Consider the following 16,126-nt stretch of genomic DNA (forward strand, 5'->3'; position numbering starts at 1 on the left):
TCTCTCTCTCTCTCTCTCTCTCTCTCTCTCTCTTTCTCTCTCTCTTTTTCTTTCTTTCTTTCTCGTTTCTCTTTTCTCTTTCTCACAGTTGCTCTCGCTCTCTCTCTCTCTCTCACTCTCTCGATCTCTCTCGCGCGCTCTGTCTCGCGCTCTCCCATGCTGTCTGGGTTTCGGGCGCATGACATAGATGTGGCGGCATAGTTGGTGGCGAGACGGCAGCCGGCATATATCGATTTTTGCTTTCGACGTAGGAGATGCCGTATGACGGCAATGTTTCAATGTCCGCCAAGGTTTCTTTTGCAGAGCTGCGCAAATATGCTCCCATATGGCTGTACAGCGGGTGATCAGCCGCAATCCATAAATGCATCAAGCACGTAGAAACTGAACGTAGAACTGTTCCTTTTCCCCTTGCATGCAGCATAGCTGAGTACCGAATGTCAGAATTCGATGTTAGGTTAATTGTGGTTAATTACAATTAATAATATATTGAGCGAATCGTTATAGTTTTTACTTTGAAGAAAAAAACAACAACCCTAAGACCTTGGTGGCTAGGTTTTCGGCTGCTCAGCCGGGTTTAATAGGGAAACAGGTTTGGCGCCAGTAGGTTTTTGGTTGTGTTCTTGCGGCTGCCGGCAATGATTGTGTATTTCATTCCGCATTAATGGCCATTACATAATTCGTCGCATGAGTCATCGCAAAGGAGCGGCCGCATGCGAGAGGAACTGTTAACCGTAAATATATAAATTTAAATATTATATCATGCTGGGTGTCTCGGGTGATAATTTCCCTGTATTTCCACCCTTTTTCCAGGAGCGTTTCTGGTGCCCTACGCCATATTCATGATTCTGTGCGGGATGCCCCTGTTCTTCCTGGAACTGTCGTTCGGACAGTTTGCGAGTCTGAGCCCGATCACGATCTGGAAAATCTCTCCACTGATGAAAGGTGAGTAGCATGGCCGAAGTTATTATGATAACGATGTTAATATAATGGCAATGTGCCAGGGCATAAGAAATGTAGGGGGAAGTTTTAACAAGAGCGGTTTTCGGGAAGAGCTAGAACTCCTGTCTCTTTCTGTGACCGGTCAAGAAAAATACTGTCACGATGATGACACTATGCATTTTTTTTCGGGTAATTTTTTAAATTATTGAAACACGTGTAACTCTTCTGATACCCTCATCCCCATGGTTGAGCTTGCTGGTTATGAACCTACGCTAATGCTGACTTGGTGCAGCGGCTGGTGGGCGAGATTTTTTTATTATTTCTAGGCCTTGTCAAGTTGGTCATGTAAATGTTTATGCCCTAGTCTGGTGGACATGTCATGAAGCCACGTGTTTCCATTGATTATTTCTTATGTAAACAGACTACACATACACATGTATGCACAGGGGAGCAGTGAATTCCACCGGGCTGTGCGAGGGCACACATACCACCATGTTTGTTAGGATGACTGATATATAGTTTTGTCAGAAGTAGATCGTTGGTCAATGAAAGCCATGCACGGATGCCACCATTTCATCAATTGATTCTACTACAGTGTTCAATTAAAATTATAATTGGCAAAAACCATGTATGTATTTGAAACAGGATTCATATATATAGCCATTCATTAAAAATGTGGGTCTGACTCTGTTGTGGGTAACCAGACGGTATAAAAATAAATCCCCATATCAAACTTTTTATTTGAAAATCTCAAAATTTAACTTTGTCATGCCACCATTTCTCCAGTCATCCTTATTGAAAATATATAGAATCTGCATTTCAAATGGAAAACCTCTGTTTTGTAACATATTTAGTTATACATACCAACACACACACGCGCGCGCGCGTGCGCGCGCATATACATAAAGGAGTTTCACGTACGCCCCTCTTCCACTGGCAAACGTACACTGCACTCGCGCCCACACAGGTTTCTTGGTGGTTGTTTCACTGTCGTATTGGATATTTCAATTGACCCCGCACAAAGGTGCATGCAAATAGGAACTGGTTAAAACTGGTTCGTAATGCCAGATTTTATTTAGATCAAACATTTAATCTACCTGGCTCACAAAAAATGATACATGTTCCTTGGTTGAAACTGGAATTCGGGTATGCGCGTATCTTTGTGCGTGTTGCCATTATATAATGTTAGAATCACCGCACCTGATAAAACCCTGTTCATTTCAATTACGCCCTGAGGAACATTATTTAGCAGTAGTGTTATTTCACCCTAGAGAATTGCTAGGGAGTAATGGAATCAGAGCTCTGTTAGCTCATAAATATCATATGCCTGCAATTGAAGTTCTGAGTCCCATTCGGTCTCAAAAATTGCATCCATTCAAAATATTGACACTTATTAACGTTTTTATTTTAATAATATAAATTTAAATGTGATTTTGTGTTAGCTGTTCTTGTATATTCATATATTGTAATTTGTAAAGGATATACCAGAATTGTCGTGTCATTGTACAGTCATTTGTACGAAATGCATTTGGCAGCTGTCTGAAATTTGAGATTGTCCCCAAGCTGTTGTGCAACTGCAGATGCAGCTGGAACAACACGTGGATCGATATGTTTGCCGCGTGCAGCTGGTGTGTGCGTTTGATGATTGCTGAATATTGCACAATGACACGTGAAACCGCGTGAAGCATATGAATGCACGAATATAGTCCAAAGTTTCGCGTGTCCCAGGCTTGGAAATTTTCCCCAGATCTGCAGATTTCCTCGGATTTGACAGCCCCCTGGGTCGATCATTGAAAACTTGTCTAAATTAGATTCGAAAATTTAAGAGGATTAAGAATATATACTTGATAAATTTGGGGAATGATTACAGGATCGAGGTTTTCCTCTATATTATACTGATAAATATTCTAAACTACTTGGTACACCTTAACCATTAGCATATTAAATTTTATTATTTATTCATAAGTTTTGTGTGACATTTTCTTACAACGAACATATATGTGAATTTGGAATGCTGTGAGGTGCCTGTTAATGGCAGGGAATGCATCTCAGAGCAGCTATTCCCCTTCTGTGCTGCCTAGAGTCGGATGCCTTGCTGCACTCTGCAGGTTCCTCCAAAATATTGATTCCCAATTTCAATGCCGTGTAATAAGATTCCCCGTGGCAATAATCCGGCACTATGGAGGCAGGAGAAGCCTTGATAAGCGCAAATATGTTGGGGATTGTGAATATTTGAGAAGCCTACAAGAGCACAAATATAATCGGAAAATTTCCTGTATTCGTGTAAGCATTTAATCTCTATTGTAGACTTGTGTAGTCTGTGTAATGGGTAGATTGGGCATGTTATCTAGAAATGGTGACGTAGCTCTCTGTTAAATGTTAATCTTAAACCACGTATCTGTTGGGAGTATTCAATATATATATACCAAAAATATATCAATTTTGGTGCACACTAAAATAAAAAGCGTCTCGACATTCCGTAGTCAGTACATTCTAGCCTGGTCAATGTCAGAGCATTTGCGTTGCTTGTCGTTTTGCGTCTCGTTGCGATCGCGCGTTTTCCGTTGTCGCCGCAGGTCTCGGCTACGGCATGGTAATCATCTCGGGCATCGTCTGCATCTACTACAACATCATCATCACGTGGACGCTCTACTACATGTACCTGTCGGTGAGCCACGCCGTCGTGCCGTGGGCGTCGTGCGACAACGAGTGGAACACGGACGAGTGCGCGGTGAACACGCGGCACCCGCTCTACAACAACTCGCTGCACTTCCTCGCGCGCACCGACAACGGCAGCCTCGCCGCCGTCGCGAAGACGATCAAGACGTCGCCGAGCCAGGAGTACTGGACGTGAGTGTTGGTCGTCGGCGCCCCGTGCGTGCGCGTGCAGGCAGACGGAAGCGGTCGTAAAGCGCGTGCGCGTGCAGACAGACGGAAGCGGTTGAAAAGCACACGCACTGTGCGAGGCTCGATGACGGAGGCGTTAAGTAGCTTGTGCTGAGCAATTATACATATATCTCGCTTGCTGAGAACTTTTAAGATGTAAAAAACTGTTTGACGTGGAACGGCATGTGCTTTCTACGCAACACGGTTATTTACGAGCGTGACCTAGAATTGGTTTTTAAGCGGTGGAAAAACCCTGACATTTGTGAAATTACAAAAAAGGCTCATGTGTGGGTAGCAAAATATAGCAAGTGTCTTCTTGAGTAAACATGATAAATGTGTCTGCGATTTTTGTGCACGGAGTAGCACGTACAGTTACAGTTGTGATCTGTATACATTTTTTCCTATACTGGTGAAGCCCTCACTGAACTTCCATGTAAAGCGTTCTGAAATATGCTAGTGGTATAGAGTCTATAGACTGACACCGAGTGTGGTCATTATTTGCAGGAGGTACGTTCTTCAGATGTCTGACGGCATAGAGGATATGGGCAGCGTCAGACTAGAGCTGCTCGCATGTCTGGCATTGGCCTGGACATTGGTGTTCCTATGTCTTTTCAAGGGTGTCAAATCTTCTGGCAAGGTGCGTTAAACTGCTTAAATGCGCTAGCTGTCCAACACAAATTTAAGGTTCCCATAGATTTCTTTACAACTATTAAATATTTTTCTACCATATATCAAAATTAAAATTATTAAAAATGATAAAATCATAATTAAGGTAAATTGCGTATTGCCTGACTAGTATAATGTTTCGTCCGTGGTTTGATGCAGGTTGTGTACTTCACGGCTACCTTTCCCTATGTTCTGCTGACTATCCTGCTCATCCGGGGCTGCATGCTGCCAGGTGCGGCTGATGGCATTCGATTCTATCTCTCCCCGAACTGGGAGTCACTGAAGAGCTTTAAGGTGAGGAGGTTAAGGGTATTTGGTCGAAGTCGAAGAGAGGCAGATATTTGTCAATGTTTGTTTGTCCATTAACAATGGAATTGACGTACGTGTATGCGTGTGCGTGCGTGCGTGCATCTTTTTAATTATATCACTAATGCTGAACTGTTAATAAATAACTTCTGGTAATCTGGCACTGGCTGAGTTTAGGTTTAACGAGTGGTTTTGTCATATTATATATATATATATATGTAATATGGTCATATTAACTAATGGTATATAGTTAACATTAATTGAGCATGTATGTATCTTGATGCAGTTTCTTAAATTTCTCTCCTATTTCATTATTACTTTAATAATAGCATTGTAGTAGCTAACATTTGTGTTTATTTTTCTGTAGGTCTGGGGTGATGCCGCGACCCAAATCTTCTACTCTGTTGGGCCAGCTTGGGGCGGTCTCATCACCTTTGCATCTTACAATAAATTCCACAACAACTGCTACAGGTGAGTGAATATATAGTTATATATATATTAAGGTATAGCTATGCCTAGCCGTATATTAGCCGTATGTCCAATCAGTTTCCCACAAAGAATAGGATTCTGTTTGGGAAACCGTGGTACTATGGATCTATGCGTCGGCGCGGCAAGGTTGTGTAGTCTAAGGATATGTGATACAGCCTTTATTTATTGGACATCTATACAGAAATCATTCTTTATTTGCTGTTGGCATGCAGGTGTAGGGATCAGTCTAAAGGAGATAGTAAACATGTTGACGACGAATGAATATTGTATTTGTAGGGAACATGGCCTGCTATCGGCAATTGTCAAGTAGATACCGGTATAGTATGTTCTAGGTCCTATATGTTAGTGATCTCATTTAGTCGAACACACGCGTTTTACCACTTTATGGCACTTATAAATTTGGTAACAGGAACATGCTTCTACTAGATAAAGCAAAAAAAAAAGATCTGAGAAAACATCATAATAAGCGTCCTTAATCTTCCCTTGTTACATGTATATGTAGGGTTCCTGCTCAGTATGTTCTAATCTTTATATTTAGTGTTCCTGCCAGAAATAGTGGCCTTATCTGATCGCAAATACTGCTCATAGGGTCTATGTCCCCCAGGGTACTGCCGGAACGTACCCTGGGATCGGTCCGGTATACCGAAACGTACCCTGGTAACTATCTGATATGGTTAGGGTTAGGGTTAGGGAGTAGGCGTAAGCGACTCCCTAGACTCGTTAGTGGAGTAGGCGAGGTACGGTCCGGCATATTAGATAGTACGAGGGTATACCATACCGTACGAGGGTACGTTCCGGCAGTACCCTGGGGGACATAGACCCTCTCAGCGCAAATACTTGTGATTGCCAGATTGGTACTAATCTTTACACTAGCTGTTATCGCCTATGTTTATTTATTTCCATTATTTACTTCACTCAGGGCCGCTACCATTGAAATGTCTCGTGATGCTGCATGGCTGCTTGTCTGCCATATGCTGCTCATCATACTTATATACATGTAATTAATTAACTGGTAGTGTTAACAAGAGGAAGAAATTAATAATCATCGTTGGCACGATGCCAGATTATTTGGTCAGGGCAAACAAGAAGTCTTAGGTGCGCTCAGTAATCAGAGGGGCATTCCTGATACGCAGGTGTTTGTTGCCAAACATGACCTGCTGTGCGTTGATCTGAACATGTAGGCTGTAGCACAACACGTGATACATGTGCTTAGCGCTTATCACGAACCAGGATTGATGTAAGGAAAAGTACTGCGTATCACATAAATAAAGTCCGTCTTCGGTCGCTGTGTCTAAAAATTAGGACTTGGGGGGGGGGAATCGTTTGTTTCAGGGAAGAAATATGGGTTGCAGCTACAAACTATAGTGTTACTATTACCTATTTGGCTAGGGTTTCCCAATCTCTTCTTGGTTGTAGTGTCGCCATAACCTTTTTTGGCTAGGGTTTCCCAATCTCTTTTTGGTTGTAGTGTTACCATAACCTATTTGGCTATAGTACTTCCCAATCTGTGTGTGTGTGTGTGTATGTGTGTGTGTGTGTGTGTGACCCCGAATTACCATTCATGCGGCCTGGTAACCCAAAAAGCTGATAGTGCGAATGCTATTGGGAAAAGCCTTGTACATCCCAATCAATTAAGAGAGACGCAATATGCAACATTCAGACGACCTATGGCCTCGCTATTGACGAACAAACCTTCAGTGGCAATTGTCGTATCACATCGCAAACATTAGTGTTAGGTTTTGCGGAGACCTTTTAAATTTTGGCAGGAGTTTTCAGTTAGGGCCCTTTGCCTACATTTTACCAGATTCGATATACTGTCCTTATTCACTCATCCAAACCTTTTGCCGTACATCATGGTAGGGCGTCTGCGCATGCTCTGGCTGAGAGGTTGTAGTTGTGCTAGGAGGCAGCACTGCTCAGTTACGCTGAGAGGATCTATGTCCCCCAGGGTACTGCCGTAACGTACCCTGGGTACGGTTCGATATATTGGAACGTACCCTGGTACTATCTAATATGCCGGACCGTACCTCGCCTACTCCACTAACGAGTCTAGGGAGTTGCCTACGCCTACTCCCTAACCCTAACCCTAACCATATCAGATAGTTACCAGGGTACCCTCCGATAATACCCTGGGGGACATAGACCCTATGAGCTAGTTGTTTCTATCCTCTAGATATTCCTATCCCTGTTAGGAATATTGATTTTCATGTGACAGTAGTGGTCACATCATGGCATTCTATGCACCAATGTCAGTGCATTATTTTTTACAGCCATATAACAAACATCATCGTAATGCCATTTGTAGAGGTTTGATTTGTGGTCACTGCAATCTGCTTAAATGTACCCTAGCGTTACGTCGTAGCAGTTGTAACCGATGGCACGCCGGGCTACCGCTGGCGTTCGCCACTTTCGCAAAATGCGATAAATAAATAACAGTGGAGATTTTACTACACTTAAGTGGCAAATACAGTTGGCGAAGTATTTAACTGGTCACAAAATTACAATTGAATAATGAAGTCGTCAAATTGCAGTGTCGCGTCGTAAAATGTTTTCGTACACCTGTTTTCACATGCCCATCACCTGTGTATGTATGCCTTGCTTAGCACATACTATAAAGTGAACAGAGGCTATATATAGTTTTTCCATTGGTGGCTAAAAAATCATAATTGGTGGATCGAGTCTCGGCTCAAACTTTACCACATGCAGACGGAGCCCGGCGATGGCACTGCGCCAATGCTAAGCGATCGTGTTTGTGTTTTTGCATTTCAGGGATGCACTGATAGTGCCCCTGATCAACTGCGGCACGAGCGTCTACGCTGGTTTCGTCGTCTTCGCCATCCTGGGATACATGTCTTATGACACGGGTATGCCTATTGCAACCGTCGCCAGCCAAGGTAACTACTACTAACTAACGTTTCTCGACTGTAGGGACGTGGGTGTGGGGAACAGACGGAAGGTTGTACTGTTTTGTGGTAGCACAGAAGGAGAGGGGAGCAAAAGGTGGTTATCGGCCGGCTTTAGTTACGTGAAATATGCCAACCAACTTATACGTGGTTGTGTAGTAGGGTAACCTATAATATGTTTAAAAAGTGCAATGCTTAAATTTTGTGGAATTGACGTTTGATGTGGAAATTGGCGTTGCAGCATTGTCATTTGCTACCCTAAACTAATTGTTTTGCACTCTCTCTCTCTCTCCCTCTCCACAGGTCCAGGTCTGGCGTTCGTTGCATACCCGGCCGCCATCTCCACACTGCCCATATCGCCGCTATGGGCATTCCTCTTCTTTTTCATGCTGTTGTTAATTGGGTTGGACTCTCAGGTATTACTAGCTATATCCGCTTCCGAATACTTCCGTCCCCCGGTAGTGTGTTCTTTAGTCTCCGTTGCGTTCCGTAAGCATGAGGCGCGCACACGACAGCAGGGATGCCAACGTCGGAAGCAGCTTCGATGAGGTAGATGCTGCCGGCTTCTCGTGTCTGATGTCAGCTCTCAGATCCCGTGCCGTGTGTCGCCGTGCGCGCCTAGTGTGAACGGGCCAATTTTTACCGCATAGGTCACGAACCTTCCGATCGCCAAAGACCATGAGAGTGATAGTGCGTGTGCGTGTGCGTGTGCGTGTGCGTGTGCGTGTGCGTGTGCGTGTGCGTGTGCGCGTGCGCGTGCGCGTGCGCGGGTGTGGGTGTGTGGGTGTGTTAGGCGTAACGATGTGGTGTGTGGGCACATGGTTAATCCCTCGCCTGTTCTTCTACTGCTGTAGTGTATGTACATTGCTGAACTGTTGATATGATGCCATGTAGTATATATACATTGCACAGAGATGTATGATGTATTTTGCCACTCAAGTGTCCGTTGGACCATAGGTATAGCATCTCGGGGCTGTAGCCTGTGCAAGGGGTAGGGGCAGCTTTTCTCCTCTAAACACTGAATCCGAAAAGACGGTAATGTTTTAAATGTTTTAAAAAACCTGAATCAAACAATTAAATAGGTAAAAGAACAAGTTGATACTTTCAGCCTAATTCTATCCTGCATGTGATTCATTTACGAAAAATTCCAAAATATGTGATTCCCTCATTAATACCTTCTACGCCACCTAGGATTTTGCTCAGGCTACAGCCCTGCATATCGCGAGCTAATTTGACGAACAACTGCAATCAACCCTGCAATACGAAGGACAGAGAGGGATGTCAACAGAGGGACGAAGACTTCGTGGACTCATAAAAGGACAGAACATGTTGTGAACTCACTCCTGTATTCAATTAGCAGCTAAAAAACTTTTAAAAAAGGCTATCAGTGAGAATATTCAAAATTGCAGAAATATTCATATTCAGTAGATATTTTACTTTTCATTTTGTAACTGCAGTAAGTTCCTTGTAACATCAGTTCTCTGTGTAATGCAGTCAGTACAGGTGGGAATATGTCCCCAGGTAATCAGGCACGTGTCCATACTGCTTTGTGACAATCCAGAACTTTCATTTCCAGACTCAATCCTATAGAAAGGGAAAAACCTCCTATACTTATATATATCCTAAATATATATATAATAAATTTTAACTATATAATAAATAATTTAATTTATATAAAATATCCTACCCTAACTTCTAACTAGTGAAGTAAGAATATTGCTAAACTAGAACAAATATATTTTATCTAAATCTCAGGAAGTTTTATTCGCGAGTATTGGTGTTTCGGCTCCGAGAATCATTTCCCATGCGGTGTTTGAACCTTTCGAAATTTTAGCAGATTGCCAAAAGGTCATACAATGAAAGTTCTGAGGTTGGTGTGCAAGTGTTCGTGTCATGTGCGTGAGCGAGAATGAAAAGCTGGGATGCCGCTAGCACGGAAATCCATTCTTGTAAATCCAAACTGTCCCGTAGTCTTTGCACATGCTCGACGCGTCGTGACTTCGGCAGGTTTCGCTCACGCGAGCGCGTTCCCTGTAGCGTTTCTGTCACCGCCGGCCTGCTCGCCGTGCCCCCCAGAGGGCGCCGGGCGTGCCGATGTCGGAATCGCTGAGGGCGCGTCGTCGCCGCGAAGTTCGTGCGTACGTGCGTGGGTGCTGGTCCCGATTGTCGGGCGAGCGACGAGGAGCGCGGTTGGCAGTTTGGATGTCGAGTGACTCCAATGGAGGGAGAGGAGTTTGAAGGCTGAGGCGGGTCGTGTGGTGAGGTGGTGGCGCGGGTTGCAGGGCTTGGGACGGGCGATCGATCGATCGGGTTCAGAGGCAGTTTGTCGGGCTAGAGGATCGCCTGATTTTGTACGCGTGCCTGGTTGTGTAGAGTCTCCGAAAATAACTGGTTAGCGTATGAACCCCTGATTGCACGCGAGTCGAGAGAACACGATGCTATAGCTGCTAATTGTGATACATTGGACTGTAGTGATTGAATTCTGTGCCACTGTGTGTATGTGTATGTCCCATCCTGCTTAATTTCCTGCGTGTAACATGTGGGGGGAAATAAGGGGGCTTTAATGTTAAAAATGTAACATTCTAGAAGCGGTAGACCACCACAACAGCGCTCCGAAAACCCTGAGACAAGACCAAGCTTGAAACGTCGAAACGTCATAGCAATTTTGGAAAGAACGTGGATCGATTTCACTGCTAACCTTATTATTAATGTCTGTCACTACATTATGTTTTAATCCAGGGTTCAAGACGGCGATTATCATACGGTAAGCTGTAAAAGATCTAAACACAAAACACTCAAAATTCTTATCGTAAAAAGTTTCAAAGTGACGCGGAAAAACACAATGCCAACTCATATATTCGATATCAAACTTGCAAACAAAAAGACTATGGTTTGATATACATTCAGGGGGTCGTTGTCAGAAACATCGTAAAGTTAATGCTAAAGTTAATGCTACGATAACACTTACGACTAATGCTAATGTTGCGAGACTAGCGTTCTAGCGTTGACAGAAACACATCGTAGCTACGAGCAAACTCACGATAACAGGAACTTCATAAGTTCATGTCACAAGGCTGCTGATTGGATGCGAATCGATCACAAAATTCAAATTCATAAACATTTATTGTACATCACAGTAATTTATGCATATTATGATGGCTAACCACATATAAATAATATTTGATGAAAAACGACGCGGTCATGAATTTATTCTGCACAACAAGACAAATTCTCACACTGTAACGCTTTAACGCGAGACGCGAGAGTCGTGGCAAGCATTTCAAACAAGAGAACAGTTAAATGGCATACGCCATTTGTAAATGTATTGTTTTGGTTTACGATCGGTAGATAATTAATTGTTTTGACGTGTTTTTCAAGAAAAACATGATATCACTCATTAATATAAAATATTGTATCACTATAATTGTAATTCTTAGTCTAAATGTGTTATTTTCATCTTAATATTAAAGTTACGAGAGGGTCTGGGCTCTCGTAATGTTATGAGAATATTTCCGAGGGTTTTTCGTTCTCGTAACATTACGATGTTTCTGTCGACGGTTTACGAGTGGAAGTTAATGGTAAGACTAATGTTGCGACTAATTTTTGTTACTGACAACGGCCCCCAGATTGATATAAGACGCCTCCAAGACAATCAAGACGCACGCACACACACGCACACGCGCACGCACACACACGCACAATATTAGATCACAAACCATAAGAAAAGCAGCAACAACATCAACAACAGCAACAACAGGAATACCAAAAGTTTCATCAGTATATGGGTAGCTAATATTGCGACAATGTGGGATTAAAAAGTGAACAGGAAGGGGAATTACATTGGCACTGGTGTGGTTTTGGGTGTAGGTGTGGGTGTAGGTGTGGATTTTGGTGTGGGTGTGGGAAATTGTTTCGTGGTGGGTAGTGCGTTATTGTATATTATTATGCTTACTTATTTATGTTATGAATGCTCTCTTGTTCAAAGGATCCCTCTGGCATGCGTCCATGGCAACGTGGGTTGTGGTCGCGCCGATCATCGACACCTGAACCATAGGTTTTTTTTAGCTAATAAATGCTTAGAGATTAAAGTCATTTATTTGTGTATATGAGAATCTCCGTATTCTGCGCGTGGAGGCAGTTTGGCGACTTGCCAAATAGCCACAGCGATCAAGGCCAGTTCACGATCCCCAACGATTCGAACTTTGAGACTTTGGAACGCGGCCGAACGTTTTTCACGTCGGCGTTGCGATTGTTGCTCTAAGCCCCCGTTAAGTCGGACTCGGCTACTGCGTTACCGTTACGTGCGGCCGTTTCGCAAAACCGCCCTTCGGCGATTTTTCCCCCCTCCAAATTCCAATTCGAATCTCACAGCGAAGAGTTCACACTGCTGCTGTGTTCGACAGTAGCATATAATACTTATACTACGTCTGTCGTGTGTCGGCGTGCCGATTTTAGCGACGATCGTCGCCTTGTGTACTAAGAAACGACCGTCGTTTTGAGTAAGCTCTCGAGGTTACTCAAGGCGCAGCCATGGTCTGCTTAGACAGGCAGTGTGAACTCGCGACCCCTCAAGTCTTTGGTGGTCGACGTGGGATTGTCTTTCGGAAGCAAAATTGGAACAAAAAACGACGACAAAAACCTTTTAATCAGTCGGCAGCGCTGCCTATAATCCGGGGTTTAGAGTGGAAAAATTCTTCCGATTCCAAAATTTCGATACTTTAAACGTGCTCCCCGGCAGTTCCCGTGCGTTCAAACGAGAGTTTGAGGAGTGCCTTAGTGGAGCGTAGAGAGTGAGGGGGAAGTGCATGTATGCGTGTGTGTGTATGTGTGAGAGTGCGCTTGTGTAGAGGAATTGAAAGCTGTATCTAAGGGTGTTAAGTGTGTAGAGCTAACAGCAATCTTACTCTGCCAGTGATCGACGAGCAGGTGGGGAAAAAATTTTAAAAATATTTCATGGAAATGCATATCTCCAGTGCAAGGCAGCTGAGAGAAGCTGAATTATTCAGATTGTGTTGAGAAGCTCTTTGGCAAACTGCTGTCCATAGTACGCGGATGTATGTTGCTGTAGCTGGGTGTGGATTCCTTTGGGGAACTGCCGGCGGAAGTGAAAATTAGTGACGAGTGAATCTCACGTTTGGAGTGGCATCAAACTGTTTCCACGGCAACGGAGCAAGTGCTCTGCACATAATCTTTTTTTCAGTTGAAACTGTTTTAAACGATATTCATTGTGATCTGTATATTGTGTATGGATCACAGACACTGTAGATGTATATAGGCTAACGTTAAAGTGCCAAATGTGTATTAACAGTGTTTTCCAGTGTATAATTTTAGATGCTCTTCTCTTCTGATTATTCATCGTCTCCATGTCGTCCCGTCGCCTAGTTCCCCCCCGTAGTGCTGTCATAGAAACCGGTGATGCCAGAAACGGTCACATGCAGGTATAACGCCATGGCGTCACTTGCATGGTGATGTCTGCTGATTGCGCGGTGTTCCATGATAGTTCTACACAAATGCTTAAAATTTTGATTTCCACCACATAGTTTTCGCCCGTCTGCTTCTCCACAATCTTAGATTTCCTTTTCCTAGTACCTATTCGTCCTATTAGCCTTACTCCATCCGCTATCTTCTCTTATCCATAACCTTTCCTCCTGCACCCCCTCTTACTCTCTCCTTGTGTCATCGTACTGTGAGAAATGCTTGGCTATTGCTTCTTTTTTTTTATGCATGATAATTTTTTCTGACCTACTTTCAGAAAATGGTGTTGTGATTCTGCTAACTAACATATTTTGCTATTTGCAGTGTTTTCTGTAGTACACGTTTTTTTTCGCACTGTGTTTTCATTTTATTTTGCTAATTTTCGCAGCTCTGGCTTGCATTCTTGCTTTCATTTGTGTATAGTTTTTTCACGTGGAGCATGTCGAATAAGACGAACCTCTCCGTCACACGATACGTGCTTTTTTTTCTCGATGTTGTCGTCCCCCGAGCATATCTTGGCTAACTCTGACCGCTTTCGTTGCATGCTGAAATACACTTCGCGCGCATGCATGCCGTAGATTCATTCGTCCCACCTGCGAACCACCACCACCACCACCACCGCGTTCACGACGAGTCCTTTCACGCGCCACCGCACCCACCGTCGTCACCATCGTTCCCCGGCGTCTCGCCTTACCCCCCGCTGCCGCACCCGCTACGACCGGACGAGGGCTGCGCCAGCGCTGACGCGCCGTTCTTGTACTTGCAGTTCGGTATGTTTGAGACGCTGACGAGTGCGTTCATCGACGAGTTTCCCACGCAGCTGCGCGGCAAGAAGATGCTGTTCACGGCGGCTCTCTGCATCGTCGAGTTTCTGCTCGGCATTCCCTGCATAATGAACGTAAGCATCACCCCTGTACATTCGCGCGCGCGCGTGTACTCGTCGCACGTGCGCGCCTTAAGGTTGGGTTTACACTGCCAACTTGCGAATTGCCGAATTAGAACATGTTCTAATCTCCCAACTAGCTGCTATCGATCGGTTGGACGCGCAACTTTTGCGTTTACACTGTCGATTGTCAGTTGGGAAATTGCGAAGTTGGTTCAATTCAGCAATTCGCCAACACAAAGTTGGCAGTGTAAACCCAGCTTTAGACGTGTCGTAGACTGTGTTCTGCAGAGCATGTAGGTGGCATACGACAGTAAGAATTTGTGCTGTTTCGTCTCTGGAAAAGGCCTTACTTCTTTTGAATTGTTTTGCGGTAAAATTCGAAACTAGAGTGCTCTCATTTACGTTATTCGTGCAAGGTAGTGGGTGTTTCCTGTGCAGTGACGGGGGATTTCATATGGTGGTTGTAGCGGTGTTATCGTGTTGCTGTTGTAACTTGCAAGGTTTCTGAAGAAGGAAAACGTGTGAGATGACTGACATATATATTTATATGTTGCAGGGAGGCATGTACATTGTACAGCTGATGGACTGGTATAGTGCGGCCTTCTCTCTGATGCTCATCTGCCTGTGCGAGTGCTGTGTAATCTCATGGATATACGGTAGGCTATACCTTACAGAAATGCTCGCTGCTAAACGTAAAGCTAGTATGCTCATAATGTTGCAACGTAATAATGTGCCATGTCTTAGTTCTGTAAACACAATTAAGATCAAGTGTTTATTTTCATTGCCCAGCAGTTAAGTCGGGCTGTAGTTTTAAAAGAGTTCTTGCTTGCACTTGCAGTAAGAACTTGCCTGCCTGCTTGACCTTGATTCGAATCGTAAACCAGATCATTTATGGCAACAAACCAAACTCCATAATATAAGAGATAGCTCTATTCATTAATAAAGTCTGTCAGACTTGGTTATCAGAAAGTACATAGAGCCCGAGAGAAAATCGCTCCCGTGGCCTGATAAATTGAAATGTACACAAGTACGTACAGCGAGCGCTACATATACACCGTGCATGCAGCAGCGGCTTAAGCTAGGTTTACACTGACGATTATATGCAGTGAAGTTGGCTTCTTTCTTCTTTCTACCAAGCTCTCTATATATATATTCAAAGCTCTTGCGTTATCGACCGGGAGGCGGCAAAAACGTTTCAACATTTGATCCATAGCGTGCGCGTGGGGCGCCGCGGATACGCATTTTTAGCTCATCTGACGTAGTCAGATGCAGCTTGTAGAATCGCATGAGCGTGCGTCCGTGCGTCCGTCCGTCAACAGTTGGGCACAAATCTTAACCGCTTGACGTACGGTTACGATATTCGGGACGTAGGGGGGTAATCCGAAAACGAGTTGGGATGTTGAAGCTGGGGGTCAAAGGTCAAAGGTCAAGAGGTGTAAAAGAAGGGGGAACATTCCTTCCTTAACTTAAGGTATAGGGCGAAAATGCAGAATTGCGGCACAAATCTAAACGGCTCGACCGAGGCTCGTGATAGTCGGTGTATAGCATCATGGTAGGAAAAGCCATCACTGTGCCG

General features: G+C 44.0%; 1 protein-coding gene across 3 annotated transcripts in view; it reads left to right on the forward strand.

Annotated features, from left to right (window-relative positions):
* The window catches only part of LOC106813259 (sodium- and chloride-dependent glycine transporter 1-like), a 32,313-nt gene that overhangs the window by 12,400 nt on the left and 3,787 nt on the right, over positions 1-16,126 (forward strand). For all 3 annotated transcript variants that reach the window (XM_014817350.1, XM_014817351.1, XM_014817352.1), the window contains exons 3-11: positions 811-942; positions 3,516-3,789; positions 4,330-4,462; positions 4,651-4,785; positions 5,165-5,268; positions 8,056-8,180; positions 8,493-8,605; positions 14,431-14,562; positions 15,107-15,206. In XM_014817350.1, the coding sequence (XP_014672836.1) occupies positions 811-942; positions 3,516-3,789; positions 4,330-4,462; positions 4,651-4,785; positions 5,165-5,268; positions 8,056-8,180; positions 8,493-8,605; positions 14,431-14,562; positions 15,107-15,206 (1,248 nt within the window). The remainder of the gene's footprint in view (positions 1-810; positions 943-3,515; positions 3,790-4,329; positions 4,463-4,650; positions 4,786-5,164; positions 5,269-8,055; positions 8,181-8,492; positions 8,606-14,430; positions 14,563-15,106; positions 15,207-16,126) is intronic.

The sequence above is a fragment of the Priapulus caudatus genome, unplaced genomic scaffold (genome assembly GCF_000485595.1).
Source record: "Priapulus caudatus unplaced genomic scaffold, Priapulus_caudatus-5.0.1 Scaffold746, whole genome shotgun sequence".
NCBI lineage: Eukaryota > Metazoa > Priapulida > Priapulimorpha > Priapulimorphida > Priapulidae > Priapulus > Priapulus caudatus.